Here is a 22,800-nt window from a genome sequence, read left to right on the forward strand (position 1 = left end):
CAAATCTGTGCCTGTGTTGCTGGACCAATGATGACGAAATGACCATATTTCTTATGTCATCATTTAGAGCTAGTCATACACATACACACCACATACTCTGGTCCCAGCAGATCAGGCACAATTTGCTATTTTATTTTTTACTGATTATGTATATAGTATACATATGACTAGCTCTAAATGATGACGTAAGAAATATATATAGTATATAGGCATATACTATATATGTATACATATATACTCTATACTCTATACTGTATAAAGTGCGTAGTTGTAAGTTGATTAGCGGTATACTGTGGTTACTTTACGCCAAAAACCGTGACAGCTGTTCCGCCATTTGAGGCTTACGCAGAAAAACATCAAATCTGTGCCTGTGTTGCTGGACCAATGATGACGAAATGACCATATTTCTTACGTCATCATTTAGAGCTAGTCATACACATACACACCACGTACTCTGGTCCCAGCAGATCAGGCACAATTTGCTATTTTATTTTTTACTGATTATGTATATAGTATACGTATGACTAGCTCTAAATGATGACGTAAGAAATATGGTCATTTCGTCATCATTGGTCCAGCAACACAGGCACAGATTTGATGTTTTTCTGCGTAAGCCTCGAATGGCGGAACAGCTGTCACGACGAAGGAGACCGGGGCGAACATATTACTTGCGCGCTCTGCTTGCGCAAGTAATAAGAGCAATATGCAGTGAGTTTTGATTGGGGGGGGGGGGGGTTCTTACAGACTCATACACTGACTTGGCAGTGCCCAGATTTGAACCCATGACCTTGTGGTCCAAAGGCAAGAACTCTACCAACTGAGCTAAAGCTGGGGAAGGCACTGTAAGAGGGGGGGGGGGGGGGGACCGAAAAATGGAGGGGGAAGAAAGGGAGAAGAAAATGAGAAGAAAGAAGAAGAGAAAAGAAGATACATCTTGAGAAAAATCAAGGGAATGGATGCAATTCTAATTCAGCTTCATGCAAAATCCTGCTGGAAGCGATCATTTATCCAAATAGTTTCTGAGAAGGGGAAGTATATGGACCACAAGGTCGCCAGTTCAATCCCCTCTTTGACAACGGCCACCAGTTCAAGCCACGCTTCGTCCAAAAGTAACCTGACCCTATAAGAGGTGTCTTCCCTCTTAGGGTCTCCCCAGTGTCTGCCCAGTGTCCCCCCAGTGCCTCCCCAGTGTCCCCCACAGTGCTTCCCCAGTGCCTCCCAAGTATCCCCCCAGTGCCCCCCCAATGCCTCCCCAGTGTCGCCTCAGTGCCTCCCAGGTGCCTCCCCAGTGTCCCCCTGCAGTGCCTCTCCAGTGTTCCCCCAGTGCCTCACCAGTGCCTCCCCAGTGTCCCCCCAGTGCCTCACCAGTGCCTCCCCAGTGTCCCCCCAGTGCCTCACCAGTGCCTCCCCAGTGCCTCCCCAGTGTCCCGCAGTGCCTCCCCTGTGTTCCCCCAGTGCCTCCCCAGTTTCTGCCCAGTGTCACCCCAGTGCCTCCCCTGCAGTGTCCCCCCTCTATAGAGCGTTGCAGTCCCTCCCCCTTTCAGAACAACGAGTGGCCCAGGAAATGAATCGCAAGGCATTTGTGCCATAGGCATTTCGTGCTTTATTTATTTAAAGACCTTTTAAGCGTTGTACGAAGCCAACTCTTGTCGTGACAAATCATGACAACACACACAATATTTTGGACCAAACAAATAATTACAAAGAAGAAAAACAACAAAAAAAGTGTTGTAACCTGCCGTTTTTTTCTACTTTCTAATTATTTGTTTGGCCCGAAATATTCATGATTTGTCACGGGCACGGTCTTTAAATAAATAAAGCACGAAATTCCTATGGCACAAATGCATTGTGATTCATTTCCTGGGCCACTCGTTGTTCTGAAAGGGGGAGGGACTGCGATGCTCTATGGGCATTGCAGTATAGGCTATTATTCTGCATATACTTGCCATAATAAAATCATAGCACCATCATTAGCCTTTTCATGTTGCGCACCCACTAGGAGGCGCCCGCGCACCACAGTTTGGGAACCACTGGGTTAATGGATATAACATCATCAGAATTCGGCTAAAATAAGAAAACGGCTACTCCAGAACTCTGGAATGACAGAAATGTTTGGTGCATTAACGTTTGCACTTTTTCCACAGTGGAAAAAAAAACTAAAAAACAAACAAAACATAATTTATGCAAGACACCTGCAACTTTCAACACATACGTTATTCAGGTAGAAAATGTAGAAAATGTCCATAACATTTATCTTTTTTTTAAATCATTTATGTGGCTACTTGAACAGAGTTCCAATATTCCTCATCAACAACGTTCCCTTTTTGCTACATTCCCCTCTTCATCATCCATCCATTCCATTTGTGCTGCATGAGTTTCCAGCCAGGGGTCTTCAACATGTTTCAGGCCAAGGAAGGACCCCTTAGCTGAGAGAGAGATGAAGCAGGGACCCCCACTACATATGTCATATGTCATTGTTCCACGGGCCGACGGCGTGGAACAAACTACCACTGTACCTTCGACAGGCAGCCTCTGTAGACATTTTTAAAACACAGCTCAAGACCTACTTATACACTCTTGCTTTTAATTGATCTTTTAAATTCCTTGTTATTCATGTCCTCACTTATTATTATTATTATATTGTATAACACTGAGAGAATATTTTCATATAGATTTCATAGATGGACTTGTTTTCCAGATCACCATGTTGTATTAATGTTAACCAATTCAACGCTCAGTATAAACTTGTTCTGCTCCTCCGCCCCCCTAAACCAATCGTTAGTGAGCTTGTAGATCTGCGAGTTTTGGACGAATAAGTAAAAAACATAGCCTATGACACAAATATTTGGCGGCCCTTTAGTAACTCTGAGGATCCCCCTAGGGAACCCATGGAGGAGTCCCGGGCCCCTGTTGAAGACCTCTGGTGTAGTCTGTAAATTGTAAGTATAAGTATAAGGAAGGGTAAAAATCAGTGGGGAACATAGCACTTTTACTGTATTTCAGTAGATTGTTTTAGTGTCTAGTGTCGAGTGTTGAGTGTAGGCTAGAGTTGTATTTTGGCACTCATACATTTCAAAGACATATTGTACTTTTGACCCTACACATGACACATTTCAAGCTCACATGCAGCGCATCACATCGCGACACGCTACAAGCCGGTAAATCTGCAATTGTACTATATTATTTAGTTTTTTGAACATTTCTAGAACATTTCAAAAATGTTTCTACAGCAATGCATTAAAAAGAAAAGAAACCGTCCTCTGTACTTTTGAATATTTGTAAGAGCAAGTACAACTTTCACTATAGTATTGAGCCATGTTTGACCGGGAGTGTCTATACTCTACTGACCACCACTGATAAAATGTCACGGAACAAGTCTCAGGGCTCAGGATGTCGATATGACCTATAGCCAGTAGACGGCGCCAAAGTGTGTGTGTGTGTGTGCGTGTGTGTGTGTGTGTGTGTGTGTGTGTGTGTGTGTGCATTCTCCTGGTGTCTGTTGCAGTGTCCTTACAGTCTATCAGAGGGTCCAAACTCAGTCACACTACTGTGCCAAAAGCTTCGTTCATCATATTACAGTAATGACAACAGCAAATAATTCAATATGCAATCCCTATGTACAATAAAGTTAGAAATCTCTTAAGACAAATATGTGTATGTGTGTGTGTATATATATATATATATTCTCCACCGTCTCTGTCAGGTGGATACCTCATTTGTACAAAACTTACTTTTTTAGGATTCAAATTAAAAAACATCAAAGGCAGCAGAATGGCACGCTTTCTATAGCTTGCATATCTGCTATAATGTTGATGCTTTTGTGTGACGCTGTAGTGATGATCAATCAATGTAGGAAACAAAAACACAAAAGTGACAACATGGAGACAAGGGACTCCATTTTCGTCACCGCTAAACCCCTTCTTTGCCTTTTTGTTTTTTTTACTATTTTGCAAAACATTTTTGAATAGTTAAACTGGCCATGCAGTCTACAAGCTCATAACGTGTCAATGTAGATTGGCTAGTTGAACTATTCAAAAATGTTTTTCAAAATAGTAAAAAAAGTCAAAGAAGTTTAGGGATAAGGGGTTTAGCGGTGACGACAATGGAGCCCAAGAGGTTTCTGCCCGACGACAGCAGCAATATTATGTATTACTGTATAGTTTTAACTCCATCATATCATACCCTGTCTGTCGATGCAGCTGTTGGGCAGACAGACACCTTGTATCTCCATATGTCAACTTTTATTCAAGCGCTTAAAAAACTGAAACGGCTTTGGACATACGAGGTTCCCATCCGGAATGGCGGCGGCGCTCGCTATATGCATTATTTATATATAAATAGATGATAACATTCATGTACAGTGAGCTTATTTCAGAAGTAACTCTAATTAATGTTAAGTCAGAATTGTAATATTCCTATCGGTATAACAATGATAATAACAGTGATAATAATAATCATTGGACATTGCCCGGTATAGACTTATGGAACTATATAGGAGTGGATGGCGTAAGAAAAATCGTCAGGGGACGTATACATTGTACTTCATAGACATAGTATTATTTCCCAGCCCCACGTTTATAATCCTCAGTAACAAAGTAATGGTCGTATACAGTCTCTTCATGTATAAAACTATGAGGGTATCATACTCAGTCATTATAATGAGACGGCCGTGCTTTCAGAGTGTGTCGGACATTTTCCGTGTGCATAAGCCGAACCCCCCCCCCCCATTCCCCAATGCAGCACTGCAGTATCTTCTCATATAGTACTGCATCCCCCTCCCCCCCCCCCTCTCTCTCTCTCTCTCTCTCTCTCTCTCTCTCTCTCTCTCTCTCTCTCTCTCTCTCTCTCTCTCTCTCTCCCTCCTCCTCATCCTCCTCCTTCCATGTCGCTCAAACTGCTGTCGCTCTCTCATTTCTCTCCCTGTAAGACAGTGGTTCTCGAAGTGGGGTCTGGGGGTCCTATTGAAGGGGTTCCAGGGGGTCCCCAGCCAAATGACTATAGGAGGACCCTTATGGGGTATAACTCTGAGAGTGTACAAATGGAGCCAAATGGGACCCGTTGTACACTGTCAGAGTGTAGCCTACACCCTGAGTGTTCAGGTGGTCCCCATGGCATAATAATATGTCTTTTTAAATGGGAGTCTGTGACCTAATGTGTGCCAATTTTGGGGTCCTTGACATGAACATGTTTGAGAACCACTGCTCTAAAGAAACACTTAACATGACTGTCATAATATTGACTGTCACGACTGTTTATACCTCTTTTGAGCAACTGGCAATATTTGCAAATTATACGGTAAACATTAATGCTCAGATTAAAAACATAAAGTGCTCACCTGAGGTGCCACGGATGTTAGAATTATGCACGTTCAAGTATTATTAGCACCCGTGCATTCAACGTTGTTCAATAAAAAATAAATAAATTGTTTGCCAGTTTTTCCTTGTTTTTCCTTGCATTTATTTGTTTTCCCATATGATGCTTTCTACTGGGCCTATCGGTTGGGAGGTGTATTATGCTCTGATTCTTTCATTGGCCACTGGCAAAAAAGAAATGCACGTGACAACCGACAACCAATAGTGCGGCGCTGAGGCGCGGTTTGAGAGCTTTACTGTATATGGAGAAAGGGAAAACTTGTTATTGAACAATGCAGAATGCACAGGTGCTACTGTAAAATTCTAAAATCCGTGGCACCTTTGGGGGGGGGGGAACACTTTATTTGAAACTCGGGAACGTTTGTTAACTTTGTAAATGTAGCCATGCCGAGGCGCTCAAAACAGGGTGAAGTCGCGCCATGACGCTCGTGAAGGATGAGAGGTCATGTGTTCAAAGAAACACTACTATCGCACTGCCTTTCTCCCCCCACCCCATTCCTCAGGTTCTCTCATGTCCTTGACCACCCCCCCCCCTCCTGCCACCGCCCGTCCTCCTCTAAATCTCTCCGTCTGATGGTTCTTCTTCCGTGCATCTTTGTTATCGCTTTCTGACACTCACTGTATTTACCCTGCTTGCTTGCTTTAACCACTGAAACTGGACCTGAGTTCCCGCTAACACCCCCCCCCCCCCCATACACACACACACACGCACATATCTTCGATCTTCGCCCCCCCCCCCCCCCCCCCCCAAAAATTAGCCGGCCTACCAGCGTCGTGAGCTTGTAGATCTGCTATTGTTTGGAGGGGCTTATATAACAATAACGTCCGCCTCCCTCGGTTGGAGTGGTTTGAATGTGTATGTAACTATGTCACATCAATGTCCGTCGGGGAGGACCGACCTCCGCCGCCACCTATCTCCTCTGCCCCCCCGTCCCCCGTCCCCTGCACCCCACCCTAAGACCCTAACCCCACCTCCCCCACCCACCCAGCACACACAGCGCCGGCGGCGCACGGCCTTCCTGCCTCTCTAGCAGGGGGAGGCGCTCATGTGCATGTGCGCGTGGTAGTGCGGCGGGGGCACGGGGGACGGTGGCAGTCCCAGCGGACTGAGCAGGGGCTGCTGCTGCTGCAGGCCCCCCGGGGGGCCGCCGTCGCCCCCCCGGGCGGAGGCGCTGGAGTGCTGGCGGGGCAGGGTGTGAGTGCTGCTCATCAGGGTGGGGTAGGAGGGGGGCATCTGGTGGTAGCTGGCCCCGGAGGATGACCCGGAGCCCGGGGGCTCCCTCCCTCCTCCTCCTCCTCCTCCTCCTCCTCCTCCTCCCTGTTGCTTCATGTTTGGGCTGTCACGGTTAAAAAAACATTGAAGTTGGAGGTTAAGTACTATAGACGAATAACAGTCCATTCACACCTAAAAGACACCTGTCTTGTTCGTGTCTTGTGTCTTGTCCGTGTTTAATGGTCACATGGTTTGACCAAACACATGGTTTGTCACATGGTTTGACAAAACATTTTTTGTTTGATGGCTGTGTTCTGCATGCCCCTCTCCCCCCATCAAACACAAATGTTTGGTCACACCATGTGAATTGGATGGAGCCCGCACACCAAAGGTACTAGCAAGATGTTCTTTATTTAAATACTGACAGTCAGTATTTAAATAAAGAACATCTTGCTAGTACCTTTGGTGTGCGGGCTCCATCCAATTCACTTAAGTTTCTTTTAGCCCAGCACCCAGTCCGTCGATGTGCGTATTCTACGTCTGCTCTGGTCACACCATGTGACCATGACTGCCATTGGAAATGCATTGGGGTGGCCATTACACACGGACAAGACAGGTGTCTTTTAGGTGTGGCCTTAGTCCACACTAATTATCCATAATGTATAAATGATGGATAAGGGGTCAGGACAACGAGGCCTTTTCGTGGAGGGGTCAGAATACATTTTGGACTTGGACTGTTATACATCTATAGTACTCTATTGTCGCATAAATAACTGCCGATTAACGATTTGATTGTGGGGTTTGTTTTTGCATTGAACATTGGAACTGATATGAATCAAAATGTAATTTCAGATTGCCTTTTAGGCTTCGAATTAAATGCCCATGGAAGATTTGACAAATAGAATATACAAAGAAATTACTGACATATTGTGATATTATAAAATAGTAGAAATAGCTCATCTACAAGCTTACAACGTGTCATTTCGTGACACGTTGTAAGCTTGTAGATCTGCTATTTCTGACGATTATGCAAAACAATTGCGATTATCTCAAATAACTGCGATTAGACCAGTGGTTTTCAACCTTCTTCATACCAAGGTCCATTATCTATTCAAGAGTAAAGATCTTTAAGGGTCCATTTGATTACCAACTCTCCATTATTTACGTGGGGACCACCTGGAACCCCTCCCCCCCCCCCCCCCCCCCCCCCCCTCAACCTCAAGGTTGAGGGGGACCACTGGTTGAAAACCACTGGATTGGACGATTCTACGTAAATAACTCCGACAGGCCTATTACTTCATGGCGTTAGGGTTGTTTCCCCCACCGCCGCCCGACGGCGGGGGGGTCTGGTTGAGCTGGATGGAGATGTCGCTGGAGGCGTCGGAGCCGCTGCGCCCCCTCTTGGCCGGAGGCCACGACGACTCTGGGTGGAGGAACTGGCCGCTGTAGTCGCTGCTCTCCGACAGGCGGGGGCGGTAGAGGGCCGGGTGCGGGCGGTACATCTCCTCCTCTGCATAGCGCTTCATGAAGAGGTAGACGGACATCACGCCTGCGCCCTGCACCGCGCACACACACGCACGCACGCGCGCACGCACACACACACGCACACGCACACACACACATACACACAATTGAGCCGTAATTCTGAGAAAAACGGCTATATAAATCAGCAGCCTATTTTTCTACTGCTACTTCAGAATCTGTCAGCACCTGCACTGACGGTGTTGTTAGTAGAAATAAACCAGTGTTAATGTTGACAGCAAATTGTGATTTAGTTTTAGTCTTTTGAATAACACGCAGTTTAGTTTTAGTATACTATTTAGTCAGCTGAAATTGTTTAGTCTTTGTCTATAGTCTTAGTCGACTATCAATTACAATTACAATTACAATTTAGGCATTTAGCAGACGCTCTTAATCCAGAGCGACTTACAATAATCAAGAACAAAAGCATGGGAATACATCACAAAAGCATTTATCATAAAACATGCGTAAGCTAAGAAAGTAACAGTGGAATATCTATATTATGAGACTATACATATAAACTATATATATATATATATATACTACTATGCTATACATATGTACTATGGCGTGCTATGACTATATACAATGCAATTATAGTGCCGTCTACATAACATGCTATAAGTCTGTATCAGATGCTATCTAAGTCTACAGAAATGCTATCTAAGGGGGTAGGGTAAGTGCTATGGGCCATGATGGAGTCTAAAAAGGTGGGTTTTCAGACTACGGCGGAAGATTGGGAGTGATGCTGCAGTTCTGACTGCAATGGGAAGTGCATTCCACAGTTTTGGAGCCAGAAGGGAGAAGAGTTTGGGACGTGTGGAGCGTTGTCCCGGCGTTTTTAGTGAGGGTACTTCCAGCTTCCCTGCATTGGCTGATCTGAGTGCGCGGGAGGGTTTGTAGGGTTCAATCATTCTTGCAAGATATGGGGGAGCCATACCTTTGGTTGCCTTGAATGCCTTCAATAACCTGAGTCTACTCTTTTACCATACGTAGCAAGTCAGGCTGTTTTCACTACTTCTTAAACATTTGTTTTCTAATTCATGGAATTTCTTAGATTTTTCATTTATTTCTTCATGAAATTACTGAAAATTACTGAATATTCTTTTTAATGTTTTGAAATTATAATAATTAAAGACAAAATGTACAACATAATAATGGAAACAAAAAATATAGGGACCCATGAAAATGTGTCTGCGACCCACAATTGGGTCCCAGAGAGAGAGAGAGAGAGAGAGAGAGAGAGAGAGAGAGAGAGAGAGAGAGAGAGAGAGAGAGAGAGATGAAATCGAGGACAGGCGGGGAGGGATTAAGCTGAACTGAGTCAAAGTGCTTATAGGGAAATCTTTATTTTTTAAGCAAGAAAATCTAACTATGAGGCGAGGAAGGAGAGGACAAGGAAATGAAGTAATTATAAGTCAACAAGGAGAGAGGGATGCGTGACGCTGAGTATGTGTGCATGTGCATGTGTGCGCGGCAGAATGCTGCAGTAACAGTATTGTCAGTTTCACTATAGACCAAACACACAAGGAAATTGACACCCAAAGACAGAGATAGAGATAGAGAGAGAGAGAGAGAGAGAGAGAGAGAGAGAGAGAGAGAGAGAAGGGGGCGGAGGAGGAGGCGGGTCTTAAAGTGTGTGTCCACTGCAGCACATTACAGCTGTTGTGCTGACAATGGAGAAAATGGTGAGAAGATGAACAGGAGAATGTCATAGAAGACTGCCGCACACACATGCACACGCATACGCACACACACACACACACACACACACACACGCACACATGCACACACACACACACACACACACACACACACACACACACACACACACACACACACACACACACACACACACACAAACAGCTTTCCCAAACACACCTCTTTGAGCAAGAAGGAGGAAGCAGCGAAAGCGAAGGACCAGCCGTAGTGATAGTGGAAGAACTGCTCCGGTTCCCTGGGTCTGTTCATCACCTCGTCGTTTATACTGGAGATGTAGAGCACCAGGCCTACCACCAGGCTGAGACCTGGAGGCACGCACACACACACGCACGCACACAAACACACAAACACACAAACAAACACACCTATTGATGGTAGGCCTGAAGTACAACACCAGGCCTACCACCACATTGTACAAAAATAAAGTCTCGTTTTTAAATGTGCCCCGCTTTGAGAGTAAGATAGAGGTCTATGGGGCTCCTTGACAAATTTGTCAAGCCTGCGTTCGTATAAAAACATGGAGTCATGCAGGACGAAATGGATCGTATCATGGGATATAAAGTAAACGCAATACTTTTTTGGGGCAAAAGTTCATGCTCTTTAACCAAGACAATGTATAGGCCTATGGAATAATGGAACACAACACAACACAACAATGTTGGTACTTTAATGTTTTGATATAATTATACCTTTGTATACTTTTACCCAAATACATTTTGAATTCTAGACTAACAGAGTATTTCTACATTGCAGTATTATTGATACTTTTACTTACTAGGTAATACATTTTTTTTTTACACCACTGCAGTCTAATGCATACATCACACTAAGTCCTTGTTCACACGTACAGCCCATGTTCTTATAAATACTGCATAGGGTGCAGTGTCCTGCAGGCAGGCAGCACAGAGCTGAGTGCAGTCCTCTCCCCATGGAACACACAGCAGAGGCTTTCAGAGAGCCAGGCCTAACCCTCTCCAGAGACAAGACACTTTCATTCACAGTGCCAGGAAGTACGTCTACTTAGGCTACTTACTTACTTACTTAGTTACACTGAATACATACAGAAATACTCTGTTACAAGTAAAAGGCCTGCATTAAACTTTTTAAAGTTCAAAAGTATAGAGCACCGAAGTCTGACCGCCTCAGATAAGAACTGTGTTTTAAAAATAAACATGTCATCCCAGCCGTTTCACTCATATGGATATGAAGAATCAACTGACGCTATTGTTACTGCTACTGAATAGGCTAAGTTACATTTTCGCTAGAAACAGACTGCATCATATTATATGAGTGACTGACTGTCGCAAACGATACAGAGACACCTCCCCGACAATAACGCAGAGACAGCTTGTTTATTTTTGGACCACAATGCTTATATATCGTACACATTTTCTAATCGCTGAAGTGTAAAATGGTGCTTTTTTGTATTGGATTCTTAAATCTGCTACTAACGTACTACTATACTACAAAGTACTACTAACAAACGTTCTCCAATAATTGTAGCACGACAGTAGTGCAATATTCGCCTCTGGAGTTGCAGTGGAGTGGAAGTATGGAAAGCGCCGCAAAAAAGTGGAAATACTCAGGAAAAGTATCCCAAACTTGAGTAAATGTGCGTAAGTTTCTTCAGTTCGGCACGTGCGTGTCCTCCATTCGTCCACATGCATGACACACGCCATCTGGTCCGTGACCGATGAGTCCACGTTCACGGACAACTACATTCGCCATGTCGTTGCTGCCGAGCACACTCTTATATCATCAACCTTTTGTGTGCGTGTGTCTTTTTTTTAAATTTTATTAACGTCCTATACTTCAGTGGATTTCAACCCTTTTCATGCCAAGGTCGTCCATTATGTATTTGTCGTTTGAGCCATGCATGCACGGACAAAAGATATAGAGAATTAGAGCATAAAAGATAAGAGGAGACAAAGTGCATAATGATCTATATAACACATTTCCATAAGTATGTAACTATGCACAATAAATTAAGAGTCATATTTCAACATTTTATGACGCCCTACTAAAAAGCCATACTATTTTAAACCGTTAAATAAAGATAATAACAAGAAAGGGGAACAGGTTTTGGACTTACGAGGTTTCTACTTCGACAGTGACAACGTGAATGGTGGGTAATGTGGAATCTGAACTAAGCCAGATGGCACATTTTCATCTTTGTTGGAATGTAAAATTAAAACCGGCCTGGAGCTGTTAAGTGTCCACGTACGGCCTCCACTTTTATAGACGTGTCACACGCTGCCTGCATGCATGCACGGGGAAGAGGCTAAAGTGTGCCACTGTCGCGCACAGTGGGAAAGAAGAACATCGCTTTCTTAAATAAGTAAAAGCCGGAATACAGAGAAACGCATGCATGCTCCATGCAGCGAAAAGCACAAGGTCGTCGGACCAAAACGGATGGTGCACACACATGCATACTTCACAACGCACGCTCTGCACATGTTATACTTGTACTGAATTAATGAATTAACTAGTTTGGGGAATTTAAACCAAAACGCAATATTTGGTCTATTTCCGTGGTCATATCCAGCAGTGGTTTTAGATTGGTGGTCCTCAAAGTGCGGGTCCAGGGACCCTCAGACACAACAACACAACACAACACAACACAACACAACACAACACAACAAATTCATTGGCTATATTTGTTGTGTGCTTGTAGATATCTTCAAAATATCTCGAACAAAAATATTTGCAAAATATGCATATTCATTTGGTGGTCACTGACATTACCACGTTTGAAGAACGGCTTTTTTAGAGCATATCTATTCTTATTCAATATCCCAGACATGTTTGTTATGTAAGCAACAGAGCATGGCTATGGAAAATGACATTTACTGCTTAATTTACTCCTTCACTTTCTTATTGATGCCCTCTGTACATGGTTAATACATTAATGCACCGCAGTACATGTCCTTGATGCAGAATGTGTGTAGCCGCCCTAAAGCAGGGGTTCTCAACGTTTTTGGCCGGGGACCCCCGGAAATGCTTTGGCAACGTCTCGGGACCACCGCCCCCACCCTCCCGCCCGCAAATATAAATTGACTGCTACAATAACCTTAATAATAGAGACAATACACCATAAATAAATACTGAAACCAGATATAATCATTAGGGAAGGTGTATGCATGTACTATGTGTACTATATGTAAACTCTTAATTTCCATTTTCCAGCCATTCAGTTGCAAAAAAACAAAATAATAACCGAGGGGTCGCGACCCACGGGTTGAGAACCCCTGCCCTAAAGCAGTGGCACACAACGTCTGCATGTCAAAGACCCCCACATTGATATCGATAGATATGGCTGCAGGCGCTGCCGCGGAGCCCCATCGGGAAATGTCTTGTGGCCAGGGACCCCGATAGAAGAGAAGATTTGTGTAAAAAAATATATTTTTGAGAACTGTTCTAAACCACTGTTCTAAATATCAAACTGAAAATGCAATATCCCTTTAACTGATGTGAAACTGTATATATATTCAACTAGTCGAGGAAACAGCAGACTCAGATAAAATATTCATCAAGGGGAGGAGAAAAAACACGAACGTCTGAAAACAACGTGATTGAACTGACCCCGAGTTTATATCTTGCATCAAAACCATAGCAGTGAGAATTATTCTGTTCAAGGTAATATTGCGGGCTAGCAGCACTGCAGTAATATACACTTCTAACAGCAGATGTTTCCCTTAAAAAGAAAAGCTTCACCCTTTTTGTAAAAAAAATATATGTTAATGACGTTTAGAAGATTTAGAACACTTTCCTGTGTGTAATATGTGGGGTTAGATATTTTAGATTTTAGCAGTGAGCCCAGTGTCTCGGATGTCATGGACACTGGGCTCACTTACTTCCTGTACTACACCCTATCCACAAGGAGGAGCAGTGCACCAAAGCATTATGGGAACTATAGTTACTATATGCACGGAAACAAATTTCACCCATTGTTTTAACTATAAACCTGTGATGTGACAATAAAGCTGATTCTGATCTTGACTTTGTAGATTTTGAACATTATAGCTTATAGATTAATATACGTTTTATGTGAGACCTTCTGCATAATGAGTACTTTTGCTTAGGCTACATTCTGACGCCAATTGCCAATACTTTCAGTACTTTTCCTCAAGTAGATTCTGAATACCAAACTTGCACTTGTAGCAGACTATTTCTGCAACAGGTACAAAAATGTGCGTACTTCTTCCAAGTCTGATGAGGTGGTGGTAACACCACATTCCACTATGCCATCATGTATAGGCTAATGCACATCAGGTCAAAGCTAAGTGCATGTGCTGATGGGTGTTGACAGTGACATGCAGCGCAGCTCGCTGAGTGTCTCTGCATGCGTCTGTATGTTGACAGTGTGAAATCCGTGAGGGTTTCGTATATGACCTGCATTACACTCATCATGTGCTCTCATGTCTATCTCTACAGCCATGGACAACCTATTACTGCTGAGGGGAAATGGGTGGATCTCAGTCAGTTCTGTATAAATAGATCCTTTCCGTGAAATTATATATAGATATAGGGGAGACAGGGCATTTTTTGCTTTATATCAATATTAGCGATGGTGAAAGACACATGGGGATCCACTGCATTTTGTGGCCAAAATTAATAAAAGGAAAAAAGTCCTTCTGCACACCTACAGTGGACAGGTGCGTCAGATAACTGGAACTGGAGTATAGTATAGAGAAAAAAGGATCCCGCACAGCTGTCTTCACTTAGAATTAGATTTATTGAGCAAACGTTTCGGGTCGTTCAGACCGAGGCGTTCCTTCTGGGGTTCCTTGACGACGTCAGGCATGCCTGATGAGGGTCTGAAGGACCGAACGACCGTAATACATTAAATTCTGTAAGTGAATTGAACAGTGTGCGTCCCTTTTTTCTCTACTTGGCCAAAATGAATGCCACCGAGCTTCTCCAACCTCTCATCAGTCTATTAAACCACTTCCAAGCATGTGGTACAGATGAAGTGAATGAAAGAGGTAATGTACCAAGTGATGGGTGAGGTAGGGAGGAGGAGGGAGGAGTAGGGGGGGGGGGGGTCGTTCCAAAAGGGAGCGAGCCAGGAGAGATAGATATAGCTATACAGTGGAGAGTTACAGTAATGTGTTCATATATATATAAGTTTAACGCAGCATCATATTTAATATAGCACCGTGATCATCAATTCCATTTCCCTGCCTGCACCCCCCCCCCCCTCTCATCATCCCACTATAATATAATATCTCATAAAAACCATTATATCGTCACTGTCGGGGTGGAAACCTTGTATGTCCAAAACCGTTACTTTCCTGTGGGAATAAAAAATACAATAAAATTGCCTGTGCATTATTAAGTCACAACACTCTCGGTAACCCATAAGTCTTTGCGTTTCCTCTTCCTTTTGCTGTGTTGCCAGATTTGGCAAGAGAAACAAGTGGCCAGGTCTATGAAAACAAGAAGAAAATTGAAGATCTACAAGACTCACAGCAACACATTGTGAGGTTGTACATCTGTTATTTAAAGATATATTGAGAATAAATTATAATATATTGAATATAGTTTAAACATTTTAACAAAAATGGCACAACAATAACGGTAGTGGTCGACAGTGACCACACTGATGAAGGCTGGATAGCCGAAACGTTTGTCCCTGTTCAAAAACAATTTGAACTGAAGTCTTGGTGTGTTTTTTATATGTTTTGAACGGGTAGCGCCACCTGCAGTCAGAGCGCGGTGGTCACATGAAGAACAAAAATGGCACAAAATAATTTCAGTGGACAATTTTATATTAATCTGGGGTTCCTTGACGTGAAGAAATATGGGAACCACTGGTTTATACAACATTAGGAAGCAAGCCCAAAGCAACTACTGTACACTTTAGAAAAAAGCCCCCAAAAAAACAGCAACCAGCAACTATGACTTTAGAGAAAAAACAAGCTTATAAGCAGACAGTACAGTACCTTCCGCCGAAAAAGGTCAATGAAAGCCGCAGACCGATCATAATCATTTTCACCATAAATAGCTGATAAACAGTCGATACATCTACAAGCTTGTGAGTTTGAAGATCGGCTATTTTCGCATTCCTGTGAGTATAGGGCATTTATTTACAAAAAAGAAAAGAAAAACACAACATTATAAATATTGAGATATGAGGTTTCCACCCGACAGCGCTGAATAGCTGGGCTCACGGTCTGCAGTCTGCACCTCGTTAGCACAGACTATAAACTATACCCCGTCCCATTACACAACCACTAACACTTTGACAGGCTAAGCCCCGCCCCCTTGTTGCCGGAGCAATTTGGCACTTAGAGCGTGTTGTCGTGCGTTTCATTTCCTCTCAGACATGCAAAGTGATTCAGTGAAAGTGAGCCCCTATTGATCTCTATGCAAAGCGGCCATATATTGGAAGTAAATTGTGCCTCTTCCTATACTTCCTTCACCAAGGAGTGTTACCAATTATACTAACTAGACCGGTGCCCCCGGCTGTAGAGCACCGAGTCGGTAACGATGGAGGTTGGAGATCCATGCCCCACCCGGCTATGCAATTCCCGTTGTACCCGTGTCAGAGTACCCGTTCCACCCATCTGTCTGTGTCCCTTTTATGCCCATATAAACAGTGCCCAACATTCTCTCATAATGTGGGAATGTGGGAAGATCACTGCCACTTGCTGGACAAAAGGCTAAACTACAGCAATGCAGTTCCTTGGTCCCTAGCCTCGATACCCAGGCTTTCATTTCGTCTGCGCGAAAGATGAAAGCCTGGAAAAAGCCGTGGGCTGAACCAGTCTAAAAGTGGGAGTCAACCCTTCCGCGTAGGCGTCGCTCTAAATGATGTGACGTAGCGCTGCACTAGGGGGGAGAGGAGGGGCCGGGGGTGACGGACAGATCGATGAGATCCAATCAGGGTGCGCGCTTTTCTGAGACGCGACCCTCCCATCTAGGCCAGAAATGTCTCTGCTTAGGTCAGGCTACTTGGTCCCTGACTCCCTGAAAACAATGATTTTATTCTGTTCATGCAGGGTACAACTATTCTTTACACTTTGCCTAGTGCATTTGTTCTTTTAAAAAACAATATGCCAATTAATTATTTATCTCAGTCTCTCTCTCATGGTTGGTATCATGTTAGTATCATGTCAGTATCATGGTCAGCATCATGTCAGTATCATGTCAGCATCATGTCAGTATCATGTCAGTATCATGTCAGAATCATGTCAGTATCATGTCAGTATTATGTCAGCATCATGTCAGTATCATGTCAGCATCATGTCAGCATCATGTCAGCATCATGTCAGTATCATGTCAGTATCATGTCAGCATCATGTCAGTATCATGTCAGTATTATGTCAGCATCATGTCAGTATCATGTCAGCATCATGTCAGCATCATGTCAGTATCATGTCAGTATCATGTCAGTATCATGTCAGCATCATGTCAGTATCATGTCAGTATTATGTCAGCATCATGTCAGTATCATGTCAGCATCATGTCAGCATCATGTCAGTATCATGTCAGTATCATGTCAGAATCATGTCAGCATCATGTCAGTATCATGTCAGTATTATGTCAGCATCATGTCAGTATCATGTCAGCATCATGTCAGCATCATGTCATGTATCATGTCAGTATCATGTCAGTATCATGTCAGCATCATGTCAGCATCATGTCAGCATCATGTCAGCATCATGTCATGTATCATGTCAGCATCATGTCAGTATCATGTCAGCATCATGTCAGCATCATGTCAGCATCATGTCATGTATCATGTCAGTATCATGTCAGCATCATGTCATGTATCATGTCAGCATCATGTCAGCATCATGTCAGCATCATGTCAGCATCATGTCAGCGTCATGTATCATGTCATGTATCATGTCAGCATCATGTCATGTATCATGTCAGCATCATGTCAGTATCATGTCAGCATCATGTCAGCATCATGTCAGCATCATGTCAGCATCATGTCATGTATCATGTCAGTATCATGTCAGCATCATGTCATGTATCATGTCAGCATCATATCATGTCAGTATCATGTCAGTATCATGTCAGTATCATGTCAGCATCATGTCAGCATCATGTCAGCATCATGTCATGTATCATGTCAGTATCATGTCAGCATCATGTCATGTATCATGTCAGCATCATATCATGTCAGTATCATGTCAGTATCATGTCAGTATCATGTCAGCATCATGTCAGCATCATGTCAGCATCATGTCAGTATCATGGGCAATCATTTTTGGGGGCCCCTTGAATATTCTCATTAGCCACCAGTGGGCTCCGGCCCATGTGAGGAGTCCCATGAATGGGTCAAAGGGTGACATGAAGGCGTGAGGAATGGCCTTACCGGAGAGGATGAAGAAGATTCCGGAGATGAAGGCCAGGATGGTGCGTTGGGGCTTGATGTGTCCGATGTTACTGATGACGAACGCCGTGAACACGAACAGCAGAGACACCATGGGGAAGGGTGTGGCTGTGCGCACCATCTCTATACGACACACACACACACACACACACACACACACACACACACACACACACACACACACACACACACACACACACACACACACACACACACACACACACACACACACACACACACACACACACACACACACACGTTGTTTGCATACTACTGGTACAAGATAAGTCTGTTTCAAACGTATTTGAATTAAGGAGGCGGGGCAGAGGGGGGTGGGGGTTGCCTCCTGCCTGCTGCAGAAGATAGTTGGTCTCCCATAAGGAGATATCATATCGTGCATATCACAGCCACTCCACATTCTCAATCTCTTCCCTATCTACCGCACCTGCCTTCACTTATTAGCCACTCCCCATTCAACAATCACCCGTATCAAGTACACCTGCCTCCACTCACCACAGCCTATCACCACAGTGTAAATACGCCAGTCTGTTGTGCTTTTCGTGCTCCTCCTCCTCCTTTGCCCCAACCACCTCCTTCCTCCTCGAGTCTCGCTCTTCCTCCTCATGTCTCTATTTCTTACGACGGAGCGGACGCTCCCCGAGATTAGAGCGACGATGGCTGTCGGCGCCGGAGACTATACGCCCGTAATGAATCGAGATTCATCACAATTCAAATGAATAGTTAAACTACAGTACTGGTGTGGTCTCTTACTATAGTGACACCAAGGTTCAAATCATGTGTATAGGACAACTTTACATTTGTCCAGTGCTGTTGAGGAGTCAAAAGGGGCTCATTGTCCTCTGGGTGTGACTGACGTGCACTTTTATTTGTTGATGCCTGCAGGTTTTACTTTTTACATTTCACAGCATTTTTTTTGCCACTCTTGCAATGAGAGCACATTGTTCAAGGATATGTCATCAGCAACATGTCATACTTTGTCACACAAAGAAAACACCCTTCGGGCCATTTGGCCTCTTTCTATACGTGAAAGAGTGGAATCTATATATTCATCTTGCATATATTGCATACAAGTCAGCATAACACATTTGATTCTGTGTCAAAAAAGGGGTATTTATTAAATATATAGTATATAATGCTATTAAATATTCATTTTGTTCTTGGCTTGGTTCCAGGCTTGAAAAAAATTATATAAACATTTTATGTTAAAGTCTATGGGAAACTTTAATGGCTGCTACTGCTATGCAATGCAGTCCGTCAGTGCAGTTTCATACCAGCACCATGGCCAGAAAAGAAACATGACACTATCAGGGGAGTGAGCAACAGTATGAAAAGGCCAGGTGTCATGTCTGTACATGGAAATGTAAAGCATATTGAAAATAGACTCAAGCTAAAGTAAAAGCACCTCGCAATTTATTTTCATGTCTCATAGGAGGGCTGTGGGCAGTTAGTGAGGACCTATTATTTGAAGATAGGTTGAAAAGTGGTGAAGTGGTCCATTAAAGTAATTGAGTAAACGTACACTTGGTTACTTTGCACGACTGCCATCCAAAAACCTGTTAGTACACACACACACACACACACACACACACACACACACACACACACACACACACACACACACACACACACACACACACACACACACACACACACACACACACACACACACACACACACACACACACACACACACACACACAGCTGAGCTGTGATGTATTGGGGACAGGCCTGTTTGTAGCAGCGGTGGAGCCATGCTGGATCAAATAGCACTTTGCTGTTGTCGGGCAGAAACCTCTTATCTCCATATTCAAATTGTGTGCGTCTTTCTTTTTTTCATAAAGTAAGGCCCCACTTGATCATACAACAGCGTCACACAAAAGCTTCACTAAGTAGCACATCTGCAAGCTCGAAATTCGGTGCAAAGTGTCGCGTTTTGAGCTCCACAATCTGCTATACTTATACTTGAAAAGTAACAGTTTTGGACATATGAGGTTTCCACCAGAGAGAGACGACTTAATTGTTAAGGGGAAAGGGAAGCTAGAGAATCAAATAGATTTTTCTTACTGGAGAGAAGGCAAAACGCACCCAAAAATAACAGTACAGTACAAAGTACAAAAGTATACAGTAACAAAGTACTTGCACTTTGTTACTTCCCAACTACTACTACTACTAGTACTAGTAATACTCACTGAGAATATTTGCAGTATTTTCCGTGGTGATGTCAATCTCCGGTTCGGTGAAATACTCCGATGCTACACATCTCCCGTTCTCTGCCCCTGCATGGGGACACAGACACACATTCACATGAAAGCCATTGAATTCCCCTGAGGACACAGACTGCAAGGGTCAAACATGCCCGGTGACCTTAGTTCACATAATGTAGGCCTACTGTAGGCCTAAGGCATGACTGAGTTAGTGTACTATATATGTACTATTTACTACATATATATTGCATGGGTTCCCAAACTTTTCAGCGCCCGGCGATCACAAAATAATGCTGCCATTGACTCGCGACACATTTTATGCACATAAACGTGCATAATAGCATTTTTTTTTGTGCTATTATGCACGTTTATGAATGCGTGTGTGTGTGTGTGGATGCGTGTCATAGCTGCCACGAAGCAGACCGTTCAGAGGCCGGAGTGCGTGCGTGCGTGCGTGCGTTGGTTGCGTGCGTGCCTCGTACCGGCGTCGAAGCAGACCCTCCACAGCCCAGAGTGCAGGGCCATCTTGACCTCCATGGTCTGGTTCTGCTGCAGGATGACTCCCTCCACCATGATCAACCAGTAGTCCGTGGACACTGCCACGCCCACCAGCAGCAGCCCGCACGCCCCGAACACTGTGGACAGGATGGTCAACGCACGGCTGCTGCATGAACTCATCTGATAGGGAGGGAGAGAGAGAGGGTGTTAGGGCCTATATTAGCTCTGGTCCATAGCCTTCTACGGCATTCCATATAGGGTAGGAGCTACCACAGCGAAAGCCCGGTCACCCTTGGTTTTCAACTTGGACGCGGTTATATACCAAAGGGCGAGGCCGCGTGCACGCATCCGCCTGGGTGACGGCAGACGGCATGCCGAGCGCTGGCGCTTTGGCATGGGGTGGTCAGATCGACATATGGAATTCATTATGTACTGGCGTGTCTCGAGTGTACAGGGTTTGATGAGGTCATGATCGACATGTCAGAATATTGGAAGGATGGGTGGGGAGGGTCAACAATGGAAGGCCAGAACAGGTCAGCTCCATATATGGAGACCTAAGGGTTTTCAGGTTTGAGGTATAGTGTAGAGTTGCTGGCCGGCTCCATATATGCAGATATGGAGATCTAAGGGTCACCATGATGTCACGAGATGTCACGAGGCGTGACCATATATGGAGATGTGATGTCACGAAGAGCGCTCTGTGTTAACCCAATCTGGGTATAGGGGAACCCCTTCTATAGTAATAGTTTCTTTCACAACAGGCTGTAATGATCATTAGACTCAGAGCAGAGGCTCCCAGAACCCTCTCCCCATGCAGTCAGAGTTATCAGTTATCAGTTATCAGGTATCAGCAGGATGACTAAACCTTTTTGGATATTACATTTTAAAAGAAAAAACACCACGCTCTCGTGCACTTGCTCTCTCACACTTGCAAGTGTGCCACAATGATCACCATCCCCACATGTGCCAATGCTGGCATCTATGCCTAATGCCCTGCCTATAGGTTGCCTATACCCCTGTTCTACTCTCTTATTCATTTTCAAAGACCATGCCAAGTGAGCAGTGATGACAAAGTGGATAAAAGTAGAAATTATGAAGTACATTTTACCTTCCTATTTGTACACCATTCCATGGTTCCATTTGTATACACTCTCAGAGTTACAGACCTGTTATAGTCATTCAAGGACTATATCTCTTCATGTGTTTCTAGTAACATTATTGTTCATGTCTTTTGTCAGAAATGTCCACCACAAGCCAACATGGCGATGACCTCTGACTTCTATGATTTATTTGTGTTATATGACCCTCACCGAGACATGTGGGAAAACATTATCATTGTCAGTGGTCAGTTGAAGAGGCTTCCGCTTCAATTCCAACAATGATTCAAAGCCGTAATGAGGTTCTAAGGTTTTCAAGGTTTGCAATGTTTAATGTTTTGTCCTGTCCATGTTAGGTGTATGTAATTTGTTTTGTTTATTGTCTCCACCAGGCCGAAGGCATGGGGGGAGAGTATGTTTTGCACTCCGTCCGTCCGTGTGTCCGTCCGTGTGTGTGTGTGTGTGTGTGTGTGTGTGTGTCCGTCCGTCCGTGAGCAGCTAATCTCGGCCACCGTTAACCCGCTCGATGCCAAATTTTGCACACACACTCCCTGGATGCCAACCATGAACCTCTGCCCCAAACTTTCCAGAACGGCCTGTTATAGCGCCACCAGGAGGCCGCTTTGTGCAAAACAAGTTTTTGCACAGTACACCTACAGATTTTGTCCAAACATCACGCAAATTGGTACACAGTCTCTCTAGAGCCATTCAACGAAACCGGTCTTTCACATTTCTCAGACTCCATCCTGATTGGTTAAGATTGCCATCCAAAGTTCACAGGAGTGCTCAGTTTCAAACAAAA

The 22,800-nt window shown here is 44.0% G+C and overlaps 1 protein-coding gene across 1 annotated transcript; it reads right to left on the bottom strand.

Annotated features, from left to right (window-relative positions):
* Positions 1-6,399: 6,399 nt before the first annotated feature.
* On the bottom strand, positions 6,400-21,081 carry LOC310856595 (voltage-dependent calcium channel gamma-7 subunit-like; the record flags this gene model as incomplete). Its single annotated transcript, XM_083762066.1, has 6 exons — positions 6,400-6,668; positions 7,910-8,141; positions 9,988-10,133; positions 18,161-18,301; positions 20,389-20,475; positions 20,886-21,081. The coding sequence occupies 6 exons, from the start codon at positions 21,079-21,081 to the stop codon at positions 6,400-6,402; spliced, it is 1,071 nt and encodes a 356-aa protein (XP_083618192.1).
* Between the last annotated feature and the right edge of the window lie 1,719 nt (positions 21,082-22,800).

This window comes from Protomyctophum parallelum (genome assembly GCF_964188405.1).
Source record: "Protomyctophum parallelum genome assembly, chromosome: 3".
Classification (NCBI taxonomy): domain Eukaryota; kingdom Metazoa; phylum Chordata; class Actinopteri; order Myctophiformes; family Myctophidae; genus Protomyctophum; species Protomyctophum parallelum.